We start from the raw sequence: 27,578 nt of genomic DNA, 5'->3' as shown, positions 1-27,578 counted from the left end.
ACATTATGCTAAGTGAAATAAACGAGTCACGAAAAGACAAATACTGTACGATTCCACTTATATGAGGTCTCTAAAGTAGTGAAATTCATAGAAATAGAAAGTAGAATAGTGGTTGCCAGGGGCTGGGGGTGAGGAGGAAATGGGAGTTGTCTAATGGGCTTAGAGTTTCAGTAGAGTTTCAGTTTTGCAAGATAAAAAAGTTCTGGAGATTGGTCGTGCAACAATATGAACACTACTGAACTGTACATTTAAAAATGGTTAAGATGATAAATTTTATGTTATGTGTATTTATCACAATTAAAAATGTTTTAAAAATCAGATTTAAATGTTTAAAAATCAGATTAAAACAATGCAGTGCATTTATCGCAGATGAGTTTGCGTTTGGACCAATTTTATTAGACCTGTTTTTGTTTTTACTAACACCGGAATAATTCTACAACTTTCCTATTTGGAGCAGTTTGCTTGTTTTTTACTCATTTCTAATTATGCAACCAAATAGCTTTGAAACTGGACAGGGCAGACAGGTGCTGTCTGCTGTGCCCAGAGCCAAATTCAAGGGCTCTCTGGGGAATGGCACGAGCAAGTCACTTACAGACCTGTGATTGCTGGAGTGATAAACTCACCAGAGTTGTAAAGTTAGTTTCAGTAGCCTCCAAATTATATGACCCTTGGTCCTCTATAGCCATGTTTGTCATTAGGCCTATTGTCTGTGTTGGAGGATTTGGAATGGGAAGTCCCTCAAACGTTATGAATTTCCAAAGTCCACTCTTTGATAGTTTGTAAAAATAATATTCTCAGACCTCTTTGGAGAAAATGAAATCTGTAAAGGATATTGACTCTAAATCCAGAGAGCTCATTGATATGTTCAGGGTTGTAGAGTTTAGCAAAAATAGTGGGCGTTAAGAGAAGCTAGAGTATTTGGCTGAGCTTGCTAGCACATCTCATAGAGATAATGTTTATTGAGAGTCTATTCTTTAGAATTGTTGTATTCTTGGACAGTTAGACATAATGGGAGCCAAATGAGAAGGGGATGTTAGAAGAAAAAGAGGTTTAAATTACAAGAGGTTCTGACAATGACTTATTGTGAACAGAGCCCATCCTTGTCAACAGAATAAAGCTACTCTGTGACAAAGTCATCCCCTCACAATGACTCAGTTGTGCAGAAACTATGCACAAAACATTCTGCGTCCAAAGCCTCAAAGACAGAGTATTGGAAACAGATTTTCTGAAGAGTATCAGGAACTTGATATATTTTATACCAAGTCTATGTGACTTGGTATAATGTAATAATCTAGGAAATTCTGTGAAGAAATTGATATACCCTACATGTCTTGCATTGCCTCATGGTTGAGAGGAAAAGGCATTTTTGAGCCCCTAGTTACTTTAATTAACTGCCAATGCTGCCAAAGCTGCCTAGACAAGCACCAACTCTTTGTTTTTTTTTTAGAGAAGAATTTCTTTTTTATTTTATTTATTTTATTTATTTATTTATTTATTTTTCCCCAAAGCCCCAGCAGATGGTTGTATGTCGTAGTTGCACATCCTTCTAGTTGCTGTATGTGGGATGCGGCCTCAGCATGGCCGGAGAAGCGGTGCGTCTGTGCGCGCCTGGGATCCGAACCCCGGGCCGCCAGCAGCGGAGTGCGCGCACTTAACCGCTAAGCCATGGGGCCGGCCCCAACTCTTTGTTTTATGCTGAATATTTCTCTATGATAAAAGGAGTCCTAGGCAGAATCAAGGAAGGCAGACATTGATTTACTTTGAGACTCAAAAGTAACAGTCAGGACTCCTCATGTAATGTCTCCCTGTGTAATCCTTAAAGTATACAGTTATTATTTAGGCTCTTCACTCACCAGCTATGTGAACTTGGACAAGTTACTTAACCTTTATAATCCTTATTATTCTCGTCTTTGAAAGGTAATCATAGACTTACTGGGTAGAATTAAATGAGAGGATTTATGTAAAGTGTCTGGAACATAGTAAATGATCAATAAATATTGGGGAAAACTATCCCTAAGAACTTGGAAATGAAATAACCACTCTGAAATTCTGTTTCCTCATCTATAAAATGGATGAATTGTATGGGAGCTCTCTAAAATGAATACGCAGCTGCAAGAATTCCCCATTTCCCTGTTATGGGAGGCATTCAGGCAGATTAGAGTGGGAGTTTTCCATCCTGGCACATTAGAACCGACTGGAGGCACTTTCTAAAAATATGATGCTCTAGACTCAGCCAAAGGTGCTGATTTAACTGGGTGGAGCCTGGGCATCTGTGTTTTTTCAAGCAGAGAGTGTTGAGAATCACTGAGTCAGACAACTACCTGGAGATTGTTTATGAAACTGAAGCATGATAGGTAGCATCTGAGAAGACCAGGTCTAGGCCTTTTCCAGATCTAGAATCCCACAAGATCTTCAGATCTAGAATTCCAGATCTAGAATCCCATGAGATTTCCAGATCTAGAGTCCCATGACTTTTCTGGGAACATATCAACACACATTTGTCTCACCTTTGTCCCCAGGCAGCAGAAACTCTTGGTTTCCTGGGGCTCCTACGGTTACTAACCCAGAGTTAGATTGGAACTCTGAGAAAGGAGCAAGTCAAATTCAGAATGCCCATAGATTCTTCTTTCCTAGGAAAGAGAGTCAGTCTGAATTATAATATCCTCATTGAGAGAATTAAAAAGGTTGAGGTATGTGTTGGAGGAGAGTAAAACTCATTTAAAATTTCACCTGATTTCTAAGTTCAGGGGGAAAAAATAGCCCTGTACACATTTATCTGGAGGTTTCCCAAGGTTTGGAACAATGATTTCTACAAATACCACAGCTTTAAGATAGCTCTGATTCCAAACACAGTTCCCATTTGGCATATCAAAGGTGCCGTATTTAAGGACTCAGGAAGGAAGGAAATAAGCACACAGAAATGAACTGATAAGACGAGAAGTAAAATAGGGTTTGATTCCTCAAGGATCTGATAGCTGATAAAGAGCTAGATTAATAAGCAGAAACACTTCACTGTGAACATCAGTAGAAGTTACAATCCTGAGGGAAAAATTGTGCCATAATCAAGGCCACTTGCCTGGTAATTGATCCTGACAGTAGTTTAAGTTTTAAATAAATTTCAACTTTTCCTCCCTTTGGAAGAAGATAAGGAGGATACACAGCACCCAGAAAACACGACCTATGGGTTAATTACCCATGATAAGGAAACAAAGATAGACTAGTTTCTCTCCTAGCATAGTGATAAATGGGAAATACCTACCCTGGTATGTTTTCGCAACAATGCTGTGGTGATATGTTATCCTATTGTTTTGTAAATGCAGTAAATATGGGCTGTTTTCCTTTTTATTTTTTCACTTTGTGTTTTTAAAAGAATGAAAATAAGTTATCATCATGTGAATCAATCAGTATAGTATAGTGTTAGTACTCTCAGCCACCCTGCTAGCTGTGTGACTTTGGGCAAGTTACTTTATTACTCTGTGCCTCACTTTCCTCATCTGTAAAATAGAGATTTATAAAATAGTCCTACCTTATAGGGTTGTAGTGAAAATTAAATGAATTAATACATGTAAAGTGTTTGGAACCTAGCCTGGCATATAATAAGTGCCCAATAAATGCTAGGTATTATTAAAACATGAAAACCAGGAAAGGCATATTGACATTATCAAATTAGTCCAAATTAATAGACAATATATTTCCTCCCAATTAATATTGCCTTAAAAACACCAGAATACTGTTTTACTAGTAAACAATACGTGGAATGCAGGACAATGACTATTTGCCAGTGATCCACTGACTTGTCTTTGAGCAACTCAGTTATCTTCCTTAACTTTAATTTGTCTTCCTTTACAATGGATGTAATTCAGCCTTGTTTATTACTTATGTCATAAGGAAGCATGTAAGGGAAAACACACATATATTAAAATAAAATTTACAGAAGCAAATATCTGTAAAGTGCTATAAGCCACTAAGAAAAAAAGTGCCCCTTAAATCCTGTATTTTCTGTGTGGACCATTTCTTTTTTTCTCCTCTGCCTTCTGTATGCTCTGTGGCCTCCCTACCCTTCCTCAGCTCCTCTCTGTTGCCTTAGGAAGCTGCTTTGCTAAAGGCCCAAGATTGCTAGCATGGGGAGGAACCTGGGAGGGCTTATCCTCCCCAACTTGGGCCCTAGATGTCCTGTACCCAAACCCTTGGGCTCTTGAGTAAAGTGAAAAGAATGCACCTGATAGTGAAAAAAAAAAGAGAGAGAAAAGAAAAGATTTTTAAAACCTGGCAATGCTATTAATAGTTCAGCCTTTCAAAAATGTCTTAATTTTTTTGTTTGTTTGTTTTTATTTAGTGAATTTTTCGTTGTCAATGTTAAATCCAGGCAGAATTCTGGAAGAAGAAATGACTAGGTAATTGGCTAATATATATCTGTATATATTTATGGTGTACTTTTTAAAATGTTTTATTTGAAAATAATTTCAAACTTACAGAGAGTTATAGAATATACAAAGAGTGACTGTATCTCCACCATTTGTTATACTCTTTAACCTACTGTTATCATTTATATTTGCCCCCACCATTTAAAATAAGTTGCATACATCATGGCTCATTACTCATATATACTTCGGTGTGGTTCCAAAGAATAGGATATTCTCTTCCTAACACAGTTCAGTTATCAACTTCAGTAAATTTAATCTTGATACACTACTCTAATCTACCATTGTATTCCAATTTTGTCAGTCAATCCAATAATGTCATTTAAGGCATTTTCCTCCTCCTTCAGCCTTAATAGAAATCTCAAAAGCCCGTAACATAATATTTGTATGTTGAAATATCAATTAATGCTGCTGATTTAAATGAGTACTCTCTGTATGCTATAGTAGGCCTGAAAGGCTCCTATCTGAAAACAGTTTGTAAAATTATATAAAAAATGTATTTGAGGGGCCAGACCGGTGGTGCAGTGGTTAAGTTCAGCATGCTCCGCTCCCACTACCCAGGTTCGTGAGTTTGGATCCTGGGTGCGGACCTACACACGGCTCATCAAGCCATGCTGTAGTAGCATCCTACATTCAAAATAGAGGAAGATTGGCACAGATGTTAGCTCAGGGACAATCTTCCTCAAGCAAAAAGAGGAACATTGGCAACAAGTGTTAGCTCAGGGCCAATCTTCCTCATCAAAAAGAAAGAAAATGGTATGTAGGTCCATGCCCGGGATCCGAACCTGCGAACCCCCGGCCTCCAAAGCAGAGCGCACGAACTTAACCACTATGCCACTGGGCCATGCTGTGGTGGTGTCCTACATAGAAAAATAGAGGAATATTGGCACAGATGTTAGCATAGGGACAATCTTCCTCAAGCAAAAAGAGAAAAATTGGCAACGGATGTTAGCTTGAGGCCAATCTTCCTCACCAAAAAAAAAAAAAAGAAAGAAAGAATGTATTTGGAAGTACTTAGACTGACTTTATTATTTTTAAAAATACTAGCTTTCCTCTAATTTAGTTAAGCCTTCACTCCAAATTAGTTTGAATTCATGAAGTTTTAGCATACCATTTAAAAAAATATTTTCAAATTCTGCCAAATAGGAAGAGGTTTTCTTTTTGTTTTTTGTGTAAACAATATGGGAAAACTTACACTTAGACCCATTTCACATGCTCAATCAGTTTGTTCCTATATTTGCAAGATGTGAATAGTAGTGAACTTTTTCAGTACAATAAGATATGCAGGAAATTAATTGTGAAAAAATAGTCAGGGGCCGGCCCCGTGGCTTAGCGGTTAAGTGCATGTGCTCCACTGCTGGCAGCCCGGGTTCGGATCCCGGCATGCACCGACACACCGCTTCTCTGGCCATGCTGAGGCCGTGTCCCACATATAGCAATTAGAAGGATGTTCAGCTATGACATACAACTATCTACTGGGGCTTTGCGGGAATAAATAAATAAATAAAAATTTTAAAAAAGAAAGAAAAAAGAAAAAAGAGTCAAATTGTATCTGTAAATCATCAGTCAGTTTTAAAATGATTCATTAAGACCACTATTTTTTGCAATTAACCACAAAAATTTATGTTTTCTTTGGCTGATAATTCAAGTAATTAGATTTGCCATTGTCCTTATAATTTAAGAAAAGAGGAAAAACTTTTTAATGTGTATTTGTTGTAATGTCCTACACTGTCTTGGTGATCAGTTCAGTAAACTTATTAATTCCCAATTCTGAAGATTCCTCCTGAAAAAGGTGAATAAAGTAAAGTATTTAAAAGAACCTTTCTAATTCTTTCACAGATATGCATATTATTACTCAGGATTAGGTGCTGGAGTTCTCGTTGCTGCCTATATACAAGTTTCATTTTGGACTTTGGCAGCTGGCCGACAGATTAAGAAAATTAGGCAAAAACTTTTTCATGCTATTCTACGACAAGAAATAGGTTGGTTTGACATCAACGACACCACTGAACTCAATACGCGGCTAACAGAGTAAGTATATTGTTAACGTCACACTTTCATAAAGAAATTAACCACTAACTATGTGCAAGTTTATCGTGGGAAGATTTTAAATGAAAAGAAATTACTAGATTAGGCATTTGATATGTATTGGGAATAGATCATCTGACAGCCATTTCAAGCATTTACAGCCTAGGCTGCAGTGTATTTTCCTTATCTGTTAGTTTTTTTTCTCCTCAGATATGGTAGGTGTATTTGAGGACTGAGCTCACATCTTATATTTATCTCTCAATGGAGATTACAACAGGGCCTGACAGATGTTGTACACTAATTTAAGATGGTTGAATGAATGAATCAATGATTGAATGAATTCACAAAGAGACTTGTCTTAGTAGTTGTTGACTCTTCACTTGTTCAACAAATATTTGAGGGCCAATTATGTGCCAAGCACTGTTCTAGATATTGGTGATATACAAGTGAACAAGACAAAGATCTCTGTTCTCTTGCTTACATTCCAGCAGCGGGAGATAGATGATAAACTTTTTCTTACTAGACATCCTGGCAAGAGTATAGTGTGAAAATGAGGTCAAAAAGGAGGGAAGATCAAGATGTTTGGACCTGGTTGGCCTCTGTAAGGACTTCAGCTTTCACTGAGTGACATGGGGAGCCATTGGAAGTTTTTGATCTGAGGAGTAACATGTTGACTCCCATTTTCAAAGGATCGCACTGGCTGCTATATTGAGAACAGAGTGGGTTGAGAATAGGGCCAAGGGTAGAAGCAAGGAGCCCTTCCCTATTACTGTTGCAATGCCCTTCCAAACTCCTGCTCTTAAACAAATTGACTCATATGTTCAGAATGTTAATGCTTCTCTAATAGTATTAACAATTTAATAGTATCAACTTTAATGATAATAACTTTTCAGAAGCACGAACTAATCCTGAATTTTTTTCTTTGCACAGTATTTAGGTGGGGAAAAATATCATTCAAGAGGCTAAGACTCTGAAAGAGGCTTGCAGTAGCATGAACAAATTTTACCTGTGTTTGTGAGATGTCTGCTGTACCTTTCTAACTGAAGACCTCCTGCCTGTAACCACTTAGGTGTGATCTTTTTTAGTGACATCTCCAAAATCAGTGAAGGAATTGGTGACAAGGTTGGAATGTTCTTTCAAGCAGTAGCCACGTTTTTTGCAGGATTCATAGTGGGGTTCATCAGAGGATGGAAGCTCACCCTTGTGATAATGGCCATCAGCCCTCTCTTGGGACTCTCTGCAGCTGTTTGGGCAAAGGTCTGTGAAGCTTGGGCATTTTCATGTGTGTTAACCTGCACATACAGAGTTATTTTAAATTTGCAGGATTCTGGTACTTGTACTTGCGCAGATCTGCATTAAATGTCAGTGGAAACCACATTCAGAAGCATGTTGTTAATATGGTGCTTTAATAAGGAAATTTATTTTCTAATGTGATTCAAAATGTCACAGTTATTACCTCAATAATAGGTTTTTACACTACTCTTATTTCTTTGGGTAAATCTTCTGGCCTAAATTACATACATGGAAGGAAACACAATTTTAAAATGTAACATTCCTCCAAACTCTTGCATGAATATAAAAAATTTAAATAAAATTTGAATTTGTTTCATTTAGTTTTCATAGTCACCTGTGACAGTTAAGTGGCACTCTGCCAATTTTGCGTTGCAATAAAATACACGTAACCTGTTCTAGTTTAGCCAACACTGTAGAGCTGAAAAATTTTACTGGCAATTTTTGCTCATTCTGGGGCTAATAATTTACTTAGTAAACTACTTGTGTCTCTTTTAATTTGATTCTGCCTTTACCTTGCTCTTGTATCAGCTTGTTTAGCCATCTTATTATTCAGTAGAATGTCCATGAGTAGATATAGAAGTATTATTTTCATAGTAGTTAAAAATCATGACACAATAAAGGAAAGGATGTGAATCCTTTCAAAACAATAAGATTTTATTTCAGTTTATCTTGCAATTAACCGAGGAAAAAAAAGCATAGTAGATGTGAAACTAGACACTATTCTCAAAAACACATTTTAGAGGATTATGTGTGAATTTCCTTTTCCTGACTACCCTTGGGGAGCACGTCACCAGGGTGGATCAGATCTAGCCTCTGTAGGCAGTGGAAGGAGCCGTTGGATCTGGTACACTGAGTGTGGTTTGCTTCATGACTTCAGTGTTTGGTAAAGGATAGGGTTTGGAAAGAAAAAGTAAGTTAAAGTGAGGCTGGCCCGGTGGCGTAGTGGTTGGGTTTGCGCGCTCTGCTTTGGCGGCCCAGGGTTTGCGGGTTCGGATCCTAGGCGTGGACCTACACGCCACTTATCAAGCCATGCTGCAGCAGGTGTCCCACTTATAGGGTAGAGGAAGATGGGCACAGATGTTAGCCCAGGGCCAATCTTCCTCAGCAAAAAGAGGAGGATTGGAAACAAATGTTAGCTCAGGGCTAATCTTCCTCACCAAAAAAAAAAAAAAAGTAAGTTAAAGAGTTGACCAGACTGTCTGTTAAACTTTTCTCCCCATACAAAAGTCATGAATGTTTCTCTTCTGTCCAGATACTCTCTGCATTTAGTGACAAAGAACTAGCTGCATATGCGAAAGCAGGTGCTGTGGCAGAAGAGGCTCTGGGGGCCATCAAGACCGTGATAGCATTTGGGGGCCAGAACAAAGAGCTGGAAAGGTCAGGAAGGTTCTTTGTCCACTAGTTCAAAGAACCCACTTTTACATTTTGTTGCTCACTCTTTTGTGGTGTGTGTTTACTACTTTTTCTAATGTTAACTCCTCCCCCACAAAATATAGGCACCCTTTGCTGATGGCTGGGGTTTAATGTCAGACCCTAAAGCACGGTTTTGCCTTTGTGTTCCTTGGACTCCTTTGGCAGTCTGATGAAGCCTATGGACTCTCTTCTTAGCATATGATTTTAAATGCATAAAACAAAATACATAGAATTACAAAGGAAACCAATTGTATTGAAGTACAATTATCAAAATATTTTTAAGTTGTGATACGGTGAATATGTGCTTCTATTGTTAACATATTAAATAGTAAGAGCTAACTATGGGTCTAATAACTACTGTAATCCCAAAGTAGGGATATGGGTAAAAGATATTTTAAGATATTTGTATCAATTATAACATGATATGAAAATGATCTGGGATTTCTATTGGCAACGAAGTCACAGTTATTATTAATACTATAGCAGTTTGTTGCCTGCATTAATAATTAAAGGAAATGCTAAATTTCAGTTAGAGGTTAGTGAAAATAAATATGTGATTTTTTTCCCCATTCAAGTTCCTTGACCATGGATCCCAGGTCAAGTATACTTGCTTCAAAGGAAGTTGGTGTACAAGAACCTAAATGCCAGAACAAAGTCACTGATAAAGGCTACTCTGCTTTACTTAAATGTCCCCAACTGGTTTCGTTTAAATAATAACATCCCCTAATATTGTTGAAGTATGACTCCATGTAAAGTACTATTTTCTTTTGCTGTTCTATGGGACTCCTGATACCCACAACTCTTTGAAATAGAAATACTGTGGAAATTCTCCAGCATTAAAAGCAAAGTTTCCCTGATTCCCTCCATTTCACTTTCTATTCTTTAGCTCTCTTCAACACCACTGTTCCTGGTTCTCTAACCTCTTCCTTTTTCTCTCTCACTGTTGCTTCCTGTACACAGTAGCCCACACAGGCCACACTAGCCTTCAGTTGGACCTCAGGATGTGAGTGTAATCATTACCGCTTCATTAGCTGCAGTAAGCAAGCCGCCTAAGCAAAGGTAATTACAGCATGTCCAGTATTGTCACTGGAGCCTCCTCTCACATTGGGGCCGACGTAAATCTCCCCGCACGCACCTTGAGGCCCAGCCACACAGGACTAATCACAGTGCTGGACGTGGCATGCTGGCTGTCTCCCCAGGGATGCAGCTCTGCTAAATGAATGCAGCCCAACGCTGAGGAAAGTACACTGAAGAGTTGAGTGCTTTAAGTAATTAAAAAGATAAACTTTTTGGTGGCAGCATACGATTTTTAAAAACTAATAAAGTCTCAACATCTCATTTGGTTTAACTAAAAAAAAATCCCATGTTGTTTGTTTGTTGTTAGAAACAGAAACACCCTATTTTATATGATATTTCCCCCAAAGTCTCATTGAATATCCACTGGATTTTTTTCTGATTTTACAGAGCCAAAATTAAATTTTACACATTCTCTCTGCCTAGCATGGAAAAGTAGATTTAATTTAAATTGATGTAAAAAACATTGTAATTCAACAGAACCATTCTAGACATTTGTTCCTTTGTATCAAATCCTATGAGCCAGTAATATGAATTTTAATTACTATTCAAAAATGTGATAATACAATGAGCAATATTTGGGAAGAGATTAAATTCTAAAACAATAATAGTAATAATAATAGGAATGAGAATAATCCGATTTTGCCAACTATGTGCTAGCACTGTACTAACTACTTTCTATAATTATCTGTCAACCTCATAGTTATTTTGCAAGGTAGGCATTCTTAATTGCATTTTACAGATGATGAAACTAAAATCTAGAAAAATTGAGTAAGAACCCATATCCTATAAGTAGTGACCACTTTATAACCTTGTACCCTGGCTTGACAGTTGAAGGTCAGAATGATCAAAAAAGAAAACAAAACAAAAAACCAAAAACAAGCAAAGGCCTGAGTTTAAGTACAAGAACATGTAAAATTCCTGTCCCTCATCCAATGGGGCAACAGAAGAAGGATTTTCTTTTCTCTAGAGAAGAGAAATTGAGCTGTGTTAAGAATCTAACTGTTTTAAGAGTCCTGAATAACATTTACATTTTGGTGCCATTCTTGGTTGGCTTGGTTTCTCTCCTTCCATCTTAACCTTAACTTATGATGCTAGCCATGAAGGTGATGGTGAAGCTCTTCTGGATCCCAGTGGTGAGAGTTCAATTCTGGAACAGCTACGAGAATATTTGTTGGACTGGTAGGGATCAAGGGAGATGGGTCCAGGCCAGTAAGGAGAAAGCTCAGATCAGTTCTAGTCCTGGCCGTTCCTAAACTGGTTCAGTTCCCAGGAAGCTGGGTCTCACCAGGGCTTTCTTACTTTGATGACTTTGTTCCTTAAACCTCCAACTATACAGGAGGTGAATATGGCTCAAATTATGGATTGTTTTCTTATTTTAACATTTTCCCCTCATTTTCTGGTAGGTATCAGAAACATCTAGACAACGCCAAAACCATTGGAATTAAAAAAGCTATTTCAGCAAACATTACCATGGGCATTGCCTTCCTGTTAATATACGCATCATATGCGCTGGCCTTCTGGTATGCATCTGCTCTAGTTATAGCAAAAGAATATACTATTGGAAATGCAATGACAGTAAGTAGTTTTTCTAATATTTATGAAGAATCTGAAAATATTCTTTATCCATCCACCTTTTCTTTTCTTTCATAGACCTTCTTTTTGAGGGATGAGCCATGATTATAGGCTTTTTTCTTTTGGTGAATCTTTGTTCTGTCCTGTGGGCGGAGCTGGCCTTCTTGAGTACACAAGGCATAATTATGAGCGGGGGTGAGAAAATAGCATGTAATTAGACCAATTGAGAAACATATACAACATATAAAAGGAAATAAAAATTGAATGACTTTGTGAATGAACAAATATGGATTGGAGCCATCCTCATTCTGCCCTGGAGTTTCATTATATAAGAAAGTAAACAGGGCCAGCCCCATGGCTTGGCGGTTAGGTGCTGCACACTCCGCTGCTGGCGCGGCCCAGGTTGGGATCCCGGGCGCGCACTGACGCACCGCTTCTCCGGCCATGCTGAGGCTGCGTCCCACGTACAGCAACTAGAAGGATGTGCAGCTATGACATACAACTGTCTACTGGGGCTTTGGGGGAAAAAGTAAATAAATAAATAAAATTAAAAAAAAGAAAGTAAACATTAGTCATAGTATGAGAGAATGTTAAGTTTGCATAATATAAAACATCAGCTATCTGAAATCAAGAGGAAAAGTTATTTTAATTTGTTTTTCTTTTTCAAAATGAAAATAGCTTTATTTTATGATCATAAAAATAATATAAACTAGGTATACAAAGGATGAGACTACAGAATTTTAAAAATTAAAAATTACTTAGAATTACTTATAATCTAGTAATCCATATATACTTAACGACAACTTTTGGTACTTATCTTCCAGATCATTTTCTATACATACACATGTTTTTTTCTTTCAAAACTGCAATTGTAGGGCTGGCCCCATGGCTTAGCGGTTAAGTGGGCGCACTCAGCTGCTGGCGGCCCGGGTTCGGATCCCGGGCGCGCACCGACGCACCGCTTCTCCGGCCATGCTGAGGCCGCGTCCCACATACAGCAACTAGAAGGATGTGCAGCTATGACATACAACTATCTACTGGGGCTTTGGGGGGAAAAAAATAAATAAATAAAATCTTTAAAAAAAAAAAAACTGCGATTGTATTATGTGTATTATTTGTAACCTTTTTTATAAACTAGCAATATTTTGTGACCATCTTTCCATGTCAGTGACAATCAGAACAACATGTAACCATTCAAATAGCAATCTTTTAGAACCTGCAATTCCCTATCTTTCTAAACAGGGGATACTGAACACAATTTGGCCCTTTGATGATGACTTAGGGCCGTCATAAAAATTAATCATTTCAAAATGTTTTCTAGAGTGGTATCTTCAGACTCCATTGAGGTGCTGAGCGCTGTTTGGCTGGATGAGCTTTCGTAATTGCTGAGTCTGTTTTGTCTCATTTTGGTCTCCTTTCTGGTTGTCAGCTTAGAAGCTCTCCACCTTTCTTTGCTTCCTCATTTGATAAATTTTATGAAGAAGGGGATTGAATCCTGACTTTTCCATTCACCTTCTGTGATGAGTGTGTCCTCTCTGGCCTAGTCTCCTCGTTTGTAGTCTGTGGACAGTGACCTCTCCCTAGTTGGGCGGGAGGGTAATGTCTACAATGCAGGGACCCAGCAACACCCTCTGCTAAAGGGCAAGAGCCCTGGTGCATTCACTTTATGACGTCTATTTTGGTAGGAAAATAGATGTTTTTTGCTTTCTTACTGGTCTTTATCTGTATTGCAGATAGTGGATAGATATTCGAGGGATATTTGAGTCCTCGGTATGTGAAGTCTTATTGTTACTGCCTTCTGAGAAAAGGAAAACTATATGTAGAAGTTTCACCATGCCCAGGAGAAAGGAATAATTTCATTTATGTTTTTCTCAGTTAAGTTATGCTAATAATCTGGATTCCTGAAGCTATATTCTTGGCTTTTCCAAATCAGTTTATTTTCCTAGTGAAAAAAATATGAAGGGAAATATGTTCTTTTCTGTGCTATAGTACAGAACAATTGTGTAAAGGAATTATTAATCAGTGCACACAGGTGTGATTTAGTGTTTTATAAAGTGTGAATTATTTTTATATTAAAAATCTTATCAAAATATATGTGTAAAATTGTACTTTTCAGGAAAATTTCACGGGGCCAAAATCTACCACGTTTCACCTTGAACATTCTGTGTAATTCCGTGCATAGTTAGAGAAAATCATATAGGACTGAATAATAATACTGATGGAAGATGTTTCCCTCTGGTGGCATTAGCTTCAGGGTCAAGGAAATAGGTTTGAAAAATCTTTCTGACTGTGTAAATTCAGAAGAGCAACAAATAGTTTGGCAGTCTAGATAAAAAAATATTTTTGAGGTTGAAGAAATCCATTCGTGCAATAAAATGCCATATTAACCTTGTAAATTTTGCTAAAAAATTTTTAAAGGGATACACTTAAACTCAGTATAAATACTGAGTATAGTATATATTTACTATACTTTTGTGTATATATATATATACACACACACAAAATATATATATATATTTTATATAGTATATATTTCAGATAAATCATATTTGAGATGGTAATGGATGCCAGATGGGGCTTTTACATTTTTCTCATGTTCTTTTGCTCAGGTCTTTTTTTCAATCCTGATGGGAGCTTTCAGCATTGGACAGGCTGCTCCGTGTATTGATGCTTTTGCCAGTGCAAGAGGAGCAGCATATGTGATCTTCGATGTTATTGATAATGTGAGTCATTTATTATTTTAATGCTGAAAAATTCTTTGAGGCTTGGATAATTAAATCTGGCTTTAGGTTAAATATCATGTGAAAATTAATTATGTGAAGTTAACAACCTCTTCTTAGTAATGAATGAAACAAAATACCTCTTATTACTATTTCTAAAAGTTTTATATTATCTATATTATCTACAATCTATATTATCTAATATCTATATTATCTATATTATCTAAAAGTATTATATTATTTAAATAATATAATAACACTGATCTCGTTTTAGAAAACTGCATCTGCACTGGTGTCTTATTATTAGAATTCAGAGGAAAGATGTTTGTCTACCTTGTTTTTCTCCTTTTCTTTTTCATTTTGTTGCCAGATTGAGAATATTATGATTTGTATACAGGATGAGTGGGTGGAAAAATTATTGGTCAGCCCAAAATTGACAGTATGTTTTGCTACGGGTTGCCCCCCTAGGAAAAAAAGATCATTGCATGTTTGATATGATTTTGAATCAAATATATTGAATAAGTTGTACTAACTGCAGCGAAATAAAGAAAATTTTGACATTAAAATGTGTCACTGCGTTTACACAGATAAAATGCAAAGTAGATAACTGAAATTTGATGTTTTTTTTTTGCTGACGAAGATTGTCTTTGAGCTAACATCTGTGCCAGTCTTCCTCTATTTTGTATGTGGGTTGCTGCCACAGCGTAGCTGATGAGTGGTGTAGGTCCGAGCATAGGATCTGAAGCTGCACACCGAGGCCACCAGAGCAGAGTGCACTAAACTTAACCACGACGCCGTGGGGCCAGCCCCTGAAATTTGATCATTTAATCCAAGCAGTTCCTCCTGTTTCATTGATCTAAGTCATGAGAAAATTGCTCGGCTTCTAAATACATTGAAAGTTTACATTGATTCTAAATAACTTGGCTCTAACCAATTGTTCAGTCAGTCTTCTCAACCCAATCCATTACATTTATTGTTTAGGAACAAGCTAATTTTCACTAAATGCTGAAATGCCTGGCTATATCAATTATAGTGTGTTTTGTTATTGCAGTTGTATAAATATGCATATCTGACTATTTAGAAACCTTATGAGGCTATACCAAAAACTTAAAGTGAAATATTGTATGAATGAAATGAATATATCCTTTATGTACTATTCAGGAAAATCCTGTTTTCTGAGAAAATATTTCTTAAACACACACACACAATCTTCACCTTGGTTTCTCTCTCATGTGAGGAAGATTATACCATTCCAGGTCCTATTTTTGGAATTTGTTGATTCATATACCTTAAAAATGCAATTGTTTGTCCTATGATGGAATAGTCATTGAATTTTTTTTTTATTTAGAATCCTAAAATTGACAGTTTTTCAGAGAGAGGACACAAACCAGACAACATCAATGGGAATTTGGAGTTCAATGATGTTCACTTCTCTTATCCAGCTCGAGCTAATGTCAAGGTACTGTAAGTAATATTTATAGAAATTCCTAACTCAGATTGATTATTTAATCATCTTAAAGAATCTAAAGTCTCTATTATTTTGATGTTTATATGCTTTTTCTTTTTGGGGTTATGGTCCCTCATTTGTTACTTTTTTTCAAATTTAAAATTGAATCAAATTACTCCCCTTTTAGGGCTTTGTTGTGAGGTGTGTTCTTTTTCTCTCTTTTCCCTCACAGATCTTGAAGGGCCTCAACCTGAAGGTTCAGAGTGGGCAGATGGTGGCCCTGGTTGGGAACAGCGGCTCTGGGAAAAGCACAATAGTCCAGCTGATACAGAGGCTCTATGACCCTGATGAGGGTATGGTAAGTGGGAAGAACCAAGTCCTCCGGAGTTGGAAGCTGGGTACCAATTAGCCCTTTGAAATTGTTTTTTTAGTAACAAATTTGCATGTGAATCTAATTTTGGTAAAAGGGCTACGGAATTGCAGTGCATCTGGCTAATGCATTCAGACCCTTGGGCTTGTTTAGCAGAATTCAAGATGATAAAAGCCAAAGAAGCTAGACAACACTCTCTTCTGTTCCAACTAAGCTTTTCTTACCCACTAAATCACTGGAAAACAGTCATCCAAACCAGCGAGAAGATTTTTTCCAATGAGTTATGGGTTTGGTTCAAAAATGTGCCCTATAGCAATTGTTGACAACCTGGTAATCAGGGTTACAAGAAATCTTAGGATAATAACTAAATTCATCAAAGACAGTTGAGTTTTCTTAAATGTTGTAATGTCTGAAAGGAGAAATGGGATAGTCTCTGAAGAAACTTCCAGGAATATGGGGGACAGTAATAACTTAGGGTATATTTTTTTGCCCTTTAAAAATTTTGTTATAAATTCAAACTTACAGAAAAGTTGCAAGTAGGGAACTCACATATACGCTTCACCTAGATTTACTAATTGTTTATATTTGACCCACTTGCTTTATTGTCCTCTCTCCATACATGCGTGTATAACACACACACACACATACATACGTGTGTATTTTTTTCTGAATCTTTTTTTTTTTTTTTGTGAGGAAGATCAGCCCTGAGCTAACATCTGCCAATCCTCCTCTTTTTTTGCTGAGGAAGACTGGCCCTGGGCTAACATCCATGCCCATCTTCCTCTACTTTATATGGAACGCTGCCACAGCATGGCTTGACAAGCAGTGCATCGGTTCGCACCCGGGATCCGAACTGGCAAACCCCAGGCCGCCACAGCGGAGCGCGCGCGCTTAACCGCTTGTGCCACTGGGCCGGCCCCTAGAGGGTGATTTTTTCAACCTTTACTCAGCAAATAATAAATGCCCAACATACACCAGTCATTGTACAGGTAAGGAATTGTTATCAGAGAAGAAAAAATAAATTATACTCTTCCGCTGGGTAATTCTCTACTTTTGTAATGATTGTCCTTCGATGTTCCTTGAAAGAAACTAAGTGTCCAGCAGGTGACAAATGTTAAAGTAAATTATGGTATATTACATATAGTAAAATATCATAATGCCATCAAAATGACCTGTAGACTAGGTAGGTAAGTGGACATTTTTATTCAAATTTAATAGTGGTAAGCAAATATAATAGTATGCCAAAAATATGTAACCCCAATATTGTTTATGGAGAGTAGTCTATCCACGAAAAAACTGTATATGTAAGATAATAAATATCAAAAGAGAGCGTATACTTTTTATTTTTATTCTTGCACATTGCTGTTTATTTCCAATTCTCATTTTTAACCACTGAAATAAGTTAAATATTAGCTAAGACTTTTTCGTAACAAATTAGAGAGTCTTGATGCTTTAGATATCAGATGGCTTAAAATATTTAATAGAAATATCTCTTTCTTTCAGATTAACATTGATGGGCAGGATATTAGGACCTTTAATGTAAGATATCTGCGGGAAATAATTGGAGTGGTGAGTCAGGAGCCAGTGCTATTTTCTACCACAATTGCTGAAAATATTCGTTATGGCCGAGATGTAACCATGGATGAGATCAAGAGGGCTGTCAAAGAAGCCAACGCCTATGAGTTTATCATGAAATTACCACAGGTAAAGGCTCTGTCAATGTGGTTGCCCTCAAAATTAGAATTTCACCTCATGCAACTGAATTCTTTCTTCAAAGGTTAAGCTAATAACGGTTGAGATGGAAAGTTGTCTAACTTTGCTAGGTAAGTACCTTGAATTATTCAGCTGGAGGTTTAAGGTACATGAATCATATAAAATTTTATACAGAATATGTGTTAGTAGTTTTTAGAATTCAGTATTCATTCACTTTATTAAAATTTATGACTCATTGTGATATCAAACTGAAGCTCCATGTTGTCTTCATGAATTTCTAGATCCATAGCCTTTTCTGTTTAAAATACTTCAAGAACTCCTCCATCTTTTCTATTGCAGAAATTTGACACCCTGGTTGGAGAGAGAGGGGCCCAGCTGAGTGGTGGACAGAAGCAGAGAATCGCCATCGCACGAGCCCTGGTTCGTAACCCCAAGATCCTCCTGCTGGACGAGGCCACATCAGCCTTGGACACTGAGAGTGAAGCTGAGGTACAGGCAGCTCTGGACAAGGTCAGTAGACCCTCAACACCTGAAGGACCAGTGAATCAAAACTTTATTGAAAATTTTTGCCAATACTTTGTGAGTCTAGGTTGAAAAACATAAACATAAGAGCAAGTGAAGCTCTGTCGTGGGGCTTTATCGATTTCTTCTTTCTGTCAGATTGCATAGCAGAGAGAGGTGGACAGCACATTAACTGGCTTTCTTGACCAAGGTACAGTGAGCCCACATCCAGGCCAATGCAATGAGCCACTTAGCTTTGTTTTTTCTCACACACAGTTGTTGTCAAAAGTAGTTGTGTTAAAATGTACAAAGAAAGATCTAGTTACCTAGACACTGGTCCAGCTGAAAAACAGTTCAAAATACTTGCTTTATTTTGTAGGCAGTAACATCATCTTCATCTATTCACAAAGGCGAATGGATGCTTTTCTGGAAATAAAATTCAACTTGTGTGTTTGTCTAAGCATATAAATAAGCAACACATTTTAAGGATGCAGAACTCCCATGCCCAGCTCAGATATTTCAAAATCTCTCATTATCATTGTTACTAAGCTGAAGCTTCACAGGAGGAACATTATCTTGGGACACTTTCAGCGTCAGTGCTGATGTCATCTGTAGTAAGACCACAGTATAAAAACCAGAGTCAGATGACACCGTATAAATGGGTTTCAAACATATAAATATCATAGGTATATTTGATTCGAGAAAGTTTAGTAATAAAATGTGCAAGTTCCTTAACAGATTCTATCCAAATTATCTCTTGCAATTATAGAGACAAGCTGTGTGAACCTTATTTTCTCAGGAAAATTTATACCTGAATCCTAAGTAAACACGACTGCCTTCTGTGCTGTAAACTGCAGTTAATCAGTGCTTCCTGGTTCATCAGATTAATATTTGGCTTATCTTATATAATTTAATTTAATAATGACTAATGAGACGATGATAATTATTCCTCACAAATTCTTGCACTGAATTATATTGCTTCCATGTATGTTAAATCATAATATTAAAGAACCAAAATATAATATTTATGAGACTGGTATTTGGTTGGTTAATTAGAAAGTGACAAAGCAGGAAATCATAAAAAAACAATACCTGCAACAATTTTAACTTAAAACATATAAATGGACATTCATGTGTTGACATAGACTTTTTAGGGTAAAGTCAGGTAAGATAAGAGAGATATTTATAAGAAAAGAAAGTCCCATTCAGCCCTAGGGCCCAGGTCCCCATCCTTTCTGGGATACAAATATTCAGTATATTAGCCCTTGCTGAGCTAAAAGAACAGAATTATTGGACATGTTGTTTTTCATAATATAGATCTTGTCAGAGAAATTGTAGCCTTGCAATTTTTAACTCATATTTGGACAAGTTACTTCACTCAATTTTAGCAATTTGTGTTTTATATGATTGTGGCCCACTCCTCAGTTAATAACCTTTTACATATCAACTGTAAAAACAGCTGACAAATCACTCATAATTTTTTAAAATCCCCAAGAAAAGCCATTGGCAGCTTCGGGTGGTGATTAAGAGCACAGGCTTTAGTGCTAGACAGGCTGACGTTGGAGTCCTGGCTCTGTCACTTTCTAGCTGCGTGACCTTGGGCAAATTAACTAACTTCTCTAAGCCTGAGATACTGCAGAAGTAATGAGGGTGGGGAGAGGAAAGTAGAGAAATAATGTCATAGGATTATTGAAAAGATTAAACAAAGTACTGCATATAAAGTTATTAGCAAACGCCTGGCACACAGAAAATGGTATTGTTAGCTGCTGCTATTGTTATGGTGATTACCTTTATCATGATTATTATTAATTTTATTGATTGCTCAATCGGTTACCTATTGCTACATAACAAACCATCCCAAATTAAGACTTAAAACAATAATTCTGTAGATTGGCTGGGTGGATCTTCTGCTGTTTTCACTTGAGCATATGGCTGCATTTACCTGGAGGGTTGACTTAGCTAAAATGGTCCCAGATGGCCTCACTCATGTGCTGGCTGTTGGCTGGGCATCTCATGTAGCTTCTCACCCTCATACGCTAAAATAGGCTAACCTGGCCTCCTTATACAGAAATCTCAGCTATAAGAAGCTATAAAACATCTAGAGGCTTAGACTCCAGAACTCATACAATGTCACTTTCATCACATTCTGTGGGTCACAGCAAGTCACAAGGCTAGCCCAGACTGAAGAAGTCAGGAAAGAGATTCCACCTCTTAATAGGTAAGCTGTAAAGAATCTGGGCTCATATTTAATCTTCCACAACACACTCCCTGCCACAATTATTTACATTTCTCCCATGTGCAAAATAAATTCACCTCTTCCCAAGACTCTCAAAATTTTCACAGAGTTATGACATCAGGCTCAAAGTCCGGTATCTGAAGATCTGTATGTGGTCCAGACATGGATGAGATTCTTCGTGTTAAGCTCATCTTGATCCAGAGACCTCTGAACTAAAGAGATAAGTTATCTTCCACACATACACCCAACATATAATGGTGATGCAAGGACAGGATAATCATAATAGACACTCTTGTTCAAAAAGGATAACGAAGCACATAGCAGTTACTGGTTCATAACAGTTCTGAAATGCAGTCAGGTACACGTTGCTAATTACCCCACTGCTCCAGGGAAAGGGAATGTTCCTTGATTAAGGCCCAATTCTGCCCCCTAGTAGTGGGTTCCTTAGTCCATTGTTCTCCTTGGTTCTGGGCTCCACCCTCTGGGCTCCCGGATCCTCCCTCTGAGAAGTCTTACCTTTTCCTTAAAAAATGGGGTATGTTTGCAGCTGAGTCGCTTTCTCAGCATGCTTTCTGCTCATAGAAGTTTAGGACCCAGAGGCCTCTTTACATTTTGAATTTTCTCAACCTCTTTTAGACCAAGCCGATGGACTCTCTTAAAGACTTTGTGAGTTTGCTTAGAATTTGACTGTGGTTCACTCAAGCCCAAAAAGCTACATCTATAATTTTTTTCAAGACAAGCCTCTCTCTACTTTGGGGTGCATGTGAAGCTGCCATGAGAAAACTCTTACTTAAGAGTCTTAGAAGCCCTTTTATGTGGCTGAGACTGTCTACTAGAATCTGCCTTAAATCTTTCAGAAATTTTAACAAAAAACTTACACCCACACCCTGATTTGATCCTCATTTCACTGGATGACTAACAATTCATTTTCCAACCCAGCAGTACTGGGTCTTCTATGTTGCCTCTAAATTCATGTTGCAAACCAAATAGCTCCTTCTTTAGCTCATCATTCTCTTCCCAAACCTTATCATATACAGCCAGCAGAATCCAGTTGGCACTTTCAACATTCTGTTTAGAGATCTCTGGAATCTCCTTAGCCAGATGTACAAGTTCATTAGCTAAAATATCTTTCTTCCAATAATTGGAAACATTCTTTCCAATTATTCCAAGGTTCCATAACACAGGTCACCATCTTTCTAGCCTCCAATAACAATTTCCTTACTTCTCTTTCAGTCTCCGCTAATAATATCATCACTTCCCTTCCAGCCACTGTCTACCACTCAGATCTCAGTCCCAAAACCAATGTCACGTGTTTTAGATTTTTGTTACAATAGCATCCCAATCTAATTACCAATTTCCTTATCAGTTGCTTTAAGCCAAAACTTAATGAGTTGGCTGGTGTGGTTCCTCTGTTGATTTTGACTAGTCTCACTCAGGCAGCTACTTTCATCTCCGAGTCAGCTGGGCTGAAATGTTCAAGATGGCCTCACTCATGTGCCTGGCAGTTGGTGATGGCCATTGCCTGAGGCAGCTCGGTTCTCCTCCATGAGGCTTCTCATCCTCCAGTAGACTAGACAGGCTTCCTTTCACTGTGGTTTTGAGGTAGCATTCAAAGACAGCAAACACACAAGCTGTAAGGCCTCTTGAAGCCTAGGCTTTGGAAATTGCAAAAGCATCAATTCCTTCACATTCTTTTGGTCAAAACAAGTCAAAAGGCCTGCCCAGATTTAAGGAGGTGGAGAAATAGACTCCTCCTCTGGATAGAAGTAGATGCAAAGTGTTTGTGGCCATGTTTAATCTACCATAGTTGCTATGAATAGTTTATAATCTACCTAATTGACTCCATACTTTGCAGGATAACTAAACTGATGTATTTTGCAGACAATAAACCATTTCTTTAAAAGGGGAATCCTTTATTACTGTACCCCCCACAACGATACTAGTCAGCCAATTGGCCAGTCATTCTAAGTTACAAACCAACTTTCTTTTAACAATGAAAAGATGAATTTTGTAATTTATCTTTCCTCTGAGGAGCATAAGGATGTACCACTATTATACCTATTGTTATTCCTCTCTGATTCCGTATCCTGGAAGAAAAATATTTTCCTTTTGTGGATCCTTTATACATTTATCAGTACCTCTTGTGTGGCACCAACTTATTGTAGTTAGCTATTTATTTATATGCTTTCTCTCTCCTAGAAAGAATAAACCTTTTAAGAGGCGGAATTAATAAATGGTTCATGTTTGTATCTGTATAATGCTTAATCCAGTGCCTTGCATATAATAGAGCCTAAATAAATATTTACTGAATTGATTGCCATGGTCCAGCCCATTGAGATAATACATGTCTATATTTAAAAAAAAAAAATTTGAATGACCATATCAGCTTTTCACTCAATAGATAACAACTATTTATCAAAATAAATAATAGGTTTTTCAAAATAATATCTTAAAATACCACTTCACGCCCATTAGAATGGCTATAATCACCAAGACAAAAAACAACAAGTGTTGGAGAGTATGTGGAGAAACAGGAACCCTCATACACAGCAGGTGGGAATGCGAACTGGTGCAGCCTCTATGGAAAACGGTATGGAGATTCCTCAAAGAATTAAAAATAGAGATGCCCTATGACCCAGCCATCCCACTACTGGGAATCTATCCAACGAACCTGAAATCAACAATCCAAAGAGGCTTATGCACCCCTATGTTCATTGCAGCATTATTCACCATAGCCAAGAAGTGGAAGCAACCCAAGTGTCCCTCGTCTGACCATTGGATTAAGAAAATGTGGTATATATATACAATGGAATACTACTCAGCCATAAAAAAAGACAAAATCATCCCATTTGCAACAACATGGATGGGCCTGAAGCGTATTATGTTAAGTGAAATAAGCCAGAAAGAGAAAGACAAACATTGTATGATCTCACTCATATGTGGAATATAAACCAACATGTGGACAGAGAAAACTGTACTGTGGTTACCAGGGGCAGTGGGGGTGGGGGGTGGGCAGAAGGGGTGAAGGGAGTCATATATATGGTGATGGACAAACAAAAATGCACAACCCAAAATTTCACAATGTTAAAAACCATTAAAACATCAATTTAAAAAAAAAAGATCTTAAAGAAGAATACAAAAGCAGATTTGCCATTTTGATTTTTTTAAAGAAAGTCAATAATCACAATGCATCATACCTACATGCACTCTTCTACTCATAGTGTTACCATCTTGGAGGGGCAAGAAAAGAATCAAAAGAGAGCCTCCATGCTGAGTTTATGAAATGATTCCAAAAGGTTTCATTTTATACTTTGTTTTTTTCAGAAGTTCCAGAAAGGCTAATGGATTAGTACTCCCTTTGTTTGGGCCTGCCTTTCATCCCTGCACATCTGAAATTAGTAGCAGGTCCAAATTTCTTAATAATTGGTGTCCTTGAATCTAGGATATTTATTTGCCAATGTCTTGTCATCACTGGGGTGTCTTAGAGCTCTGAAAAAGAATCTCTTTGTGTCAAATCTCTACTCTGGCCAAAATTTCTTGGTCAAGAGTGACAGCTGCTGACTTTTAAATTCACAAATACATACTTTGTTTCTCCTGCACATCAGTCATTCACTTACAGGTCTAATCCCAATTCCTCTGTTTCTTTATGTTGACGTAGCATCAACCTATTATTATCATAATGATAACACAGTCACTGTTAGCAATTTACTCATCACTATTACTATCATGAATATAATTAGATTGATCAAAGTATTTCCTATATGCCTTATCATACATGGACCAAGCCGGCCTACTTCCACATCAGTAAATATTTGTGAATGCTTCTTTGGGGCTTACATACTAAAAATCAAAGAACAGTCTTAAATGTTGTCCAATAGAGATGTGCTCTAGTCTCTTCTTTATGGTTTAACCCTTTTATATATATATATATTTTTTCCTTTGTTGAGGAAGATTAGCCCTGAGCTAACATCTGTTGCCAATCATCCTCTTTTTGCTGAGGAAGATTGGCCCTGAGCTAACATCTGTGCCCATCTTCCTCTATCATATGTGGGATGTCTGCCACAGCATGGCTTGATAAGTGGTGCGTAGGTCCGCACCCAGAATCCGAACCTCCGAACCCCAGGTCGCCAAAGTGAAATGTGCGAACTTAACCACTGCACCACTGGGCTGGCCCCCTTAACTCTTTTATATTTATTTAAACACAATTAATTCATCTGATTATTGTAGTGTAAGGACTGAAGTAGAAAAACCACATTATTTTTTTCCAGGCGACTACACAACTGGCTCAATACTATTTATTGTATAGTCCTCCTTTTCTCTACTGATAGAGAATGCCATATTTATCATATACTAATTCTTAAATGTTTTATATCTACTTCTGGGTTCTCTATTTTGTTCTATTGATCAAATGCCTATTCATGTGATAGCTTCCCCTGGATTTTACTATGTTAATTGCTATAGCTTTTTATTTTGTAATATCTGGTGGAGATATTCCTCTCTCGTTAACTTCTTTTTCAGAATTTTCATGCCTTCTCTTTTTTAAAAAATTGAGATGTAATGCATATACCATAAAGTTCACCCTTTTAAAATGTACAAGTCATTGGTTTTTAGTATAGTCACAAGATTTTTGACCTTCACCACTATCTAATTGCAGAATATTTTCATCATCCCAAAAAGAAACCTCGTACCCCTTTAGCAGCCACTCCCCATTCCACACTCACCTTAGCCCTTGGCAACCACTAATCTACTTTCTGTCTCCATGGATTTGCTCATTCTGGACATTTCATACAATGTCTGGTCTTTTGTGACTGGCTTCTTTCACTTAGTATAATGTTTTTAAGGTTCATCCATGTTGAAACATGAGTCAGGATATCATTCCTTTTTATGACCCAATAATATTCCATTGTATGGATATACCAAATTGTGTTTATCCTTTGATCAAATGATGAACATTTGGATTGTTCCCACTTTCTGGCTATTATGAATCTAGCTTCTCATTTTCAATTTATATTTTTAACCAATTTGGTGACTTAAGCTATACTCTAATAACCGTCCTAACGATGTGGTTTTATTGCCTCAGAGTAGGAATGGTCTTAAGAAGCTATTAGCCTGATAGGGCTAATGAGTATCAAAAACAGTAACCACTATTAATGACATAACATGAGTAATTTGATGAGTATTTTCAAGGGTTTAAATGCCCATTCATAAACCCACAAAGCCAACATGTGAGTTCACTGAACCACTTAGAGGAGTGATTTGTAGATTTTAGATGCAAAAATATCACCTGGGGCACTTATTAAAAATCAAAGTTTACTGGCCCCAATCCAGAGACAGTGATTCAGATGATCTTTGAACCGTTCGGATCTCCAAGGTACATTTTCACCTAAACTCCCTGCACCAAGTCCATCAGAATTACAGTTAGAATCAGATACTTCCAAAGAAACCCTACAGAAGTGCTCTGGAGAAGGCTGTATGTGGCAACAACTCCCCCAACATGTTTCTCCTAATGTCTCTAACATATTACATAACTCAGAACTAGAGCCCCTTAGACAAGTACGAAAACACTTGAGAAGGGCCAAACTTTTTCTTGTTTTTCTTGAGTAAACACTGACACTACTATAGGCTTCCAGAGTTATCTGTCCTCATCCTGAAGGGATTGGCCTCCTGCCTGGTCCAGAATCCATCTCACTTAAACCTTTCATAGAGGGGAGGTTTGTGCCCTAACCACATGGGGAGTGTAAGCTACTCTCTCATCTACCACAAGCACGTCCATCCAAGTGCTTAATTGTGCATGTTAATTAACAGTGCAACGACCTTGTAACCCTGCTGCCCCACATGTTTGTCTTTTTCTCCATTAGGCCAGAGAAGGCCAGACCACCATTGTGATAGCACACCGATTGTCTACAATCCGAAATGCAGATGTCATCACCGGGCTTGAGGGTGGAGTCATCGTGGAGCAAGGAAGCCACAGCGAACTGATGAAGAAGGAAGGGGTGTACTTCAAGCTTGTCAACATGCAGGTATCTGCTTCCCAGGAAATTTTTCTGCTGTTTGCTCCTCAATATAGTATTCTTCAGATTAGTAAAATATCACGCAGCTAATGAGAAATAAGAAGTATTCTGAGAAATATAATTATACTGAGAAATAAATTATGTATACTGAGAAATAAATTATACTGAGAAATAAGAAGTATTCAAGAAGATGCCTAAAAGTATACATCTGAGACTTTAATTCAGAATCAGTGAAATAATCCTGAAAGAGGGAAAGGCAAGGGAGGGGGAAAATAAAGGAAAATGCCAAAACCATTTTGAATTTATTCCTTAGGACAGAGATTCTTAATTGCCTGGGGAATGTGTTCAAACTAACTGGTTCTTTCCACCCTAAGATTAGGGGTGATCACAGTGGTGGTAGGAGTAAGAGGGTGATGCCAGGATCTCCAGTGGTTAGGGGAGGTCCTACGCGATTTTATAATGCTTCCTAGATGATCCTAATAAAACCAAGAGGAGGATTCCTGGCTCTAGGAAGTGAATAGTTTGGTTTGCTTAAAAAAAGAAAATCATTCATTCTAGTTCCTAAAACAGGTGATATTGATAATTATTGGTTTGTCTTATTATTGAACAAGACGTTTTATTGTGCTTGCTTGAGCAACTTTGCAAAATAAAAAAACTTAAAAATTTTTTTCTGTAAACGTGATTCTTATATTTGTAAAAGTATATACATTTGCTTTGATATAACTGTAACTAGTATGTACCTACATATTTTTGTTCCTTTTTTACTTAACATTTCA

General features: G+C 37.4%; 1 protein-coding gene across 1 annotated transcript in view; it reads left to right on the top strand.

Moving 5' to 3' along the window:
- Positions 1 to 27,578, top strand: part of LOC101390666 (phosphatidylcholine translocator ABCB4) — a 66,506-nt gene that overhangs the window by 9,237 nt on the left and 29,691 nt on the right. The window contains exons 4-14 of the mRNA XM_004431305.2: positions 4,337 to 4,394; positions 6,261 to 6,452; positions 7,535 to 7,706; positions 8,995 to 9,119; positions 11,636 to 11,807; positions 14,414 to 14,527; positions 15,873 to 15,983; positions 16,204 to 16,329; positions 17,845 to 18,045; positions 18,394 to 18,564; positions 26,650 to 26,811. Coding sequence (XP_004431362.1) covers positions 4,337 to 4,394; positions 6,261 to 6,452; positions 7,535 to 7,706; positions 8,995 to 9,119; positions 11,636 to 11,807; positions 14,414 to 14,527; positions 15,873 to 15,983; positions 16,204 to 16,329; positions 17,845 to 18,045; positions 18,394 to 18,564; positions 26,650 to 26,811 — 1,604 coding nt within the window. The remainder of the gene's footprint in view (positions 1 to 4,336; positions 4,395 to 6,260; positions 6,453 to 7,534; positions 7,707 to 8,994; positions 9,120 to 11,635; positions 11,808 to 14,413; positions 14,528 to 15,872; positions 15,984 to 16,203; positions 16,330 to 17,844; positions 18,046 to 18,393; positions 18,565 to 26,649; positions 26,812 to 27,578) is intronic.

The sequence above is a fragment of the Ceratotherium simum genome, chromosome 1 (genome assembly GCF_057802395.1).
Source record: "Ceratotherium simum simum isolate JZ-2026a chromosome 1, ASM5780239v1, whole genome shotgun sequence".
NCBI lineage: Eukaryota > Metazoa > Chordata > Mammalia > Perissodactyla > Rhinocerotidae > Ceratotherium > Ceratotherium simum.
This window is presented reverse-complemented; position numbering and strand designations above follow the sequence as displayed.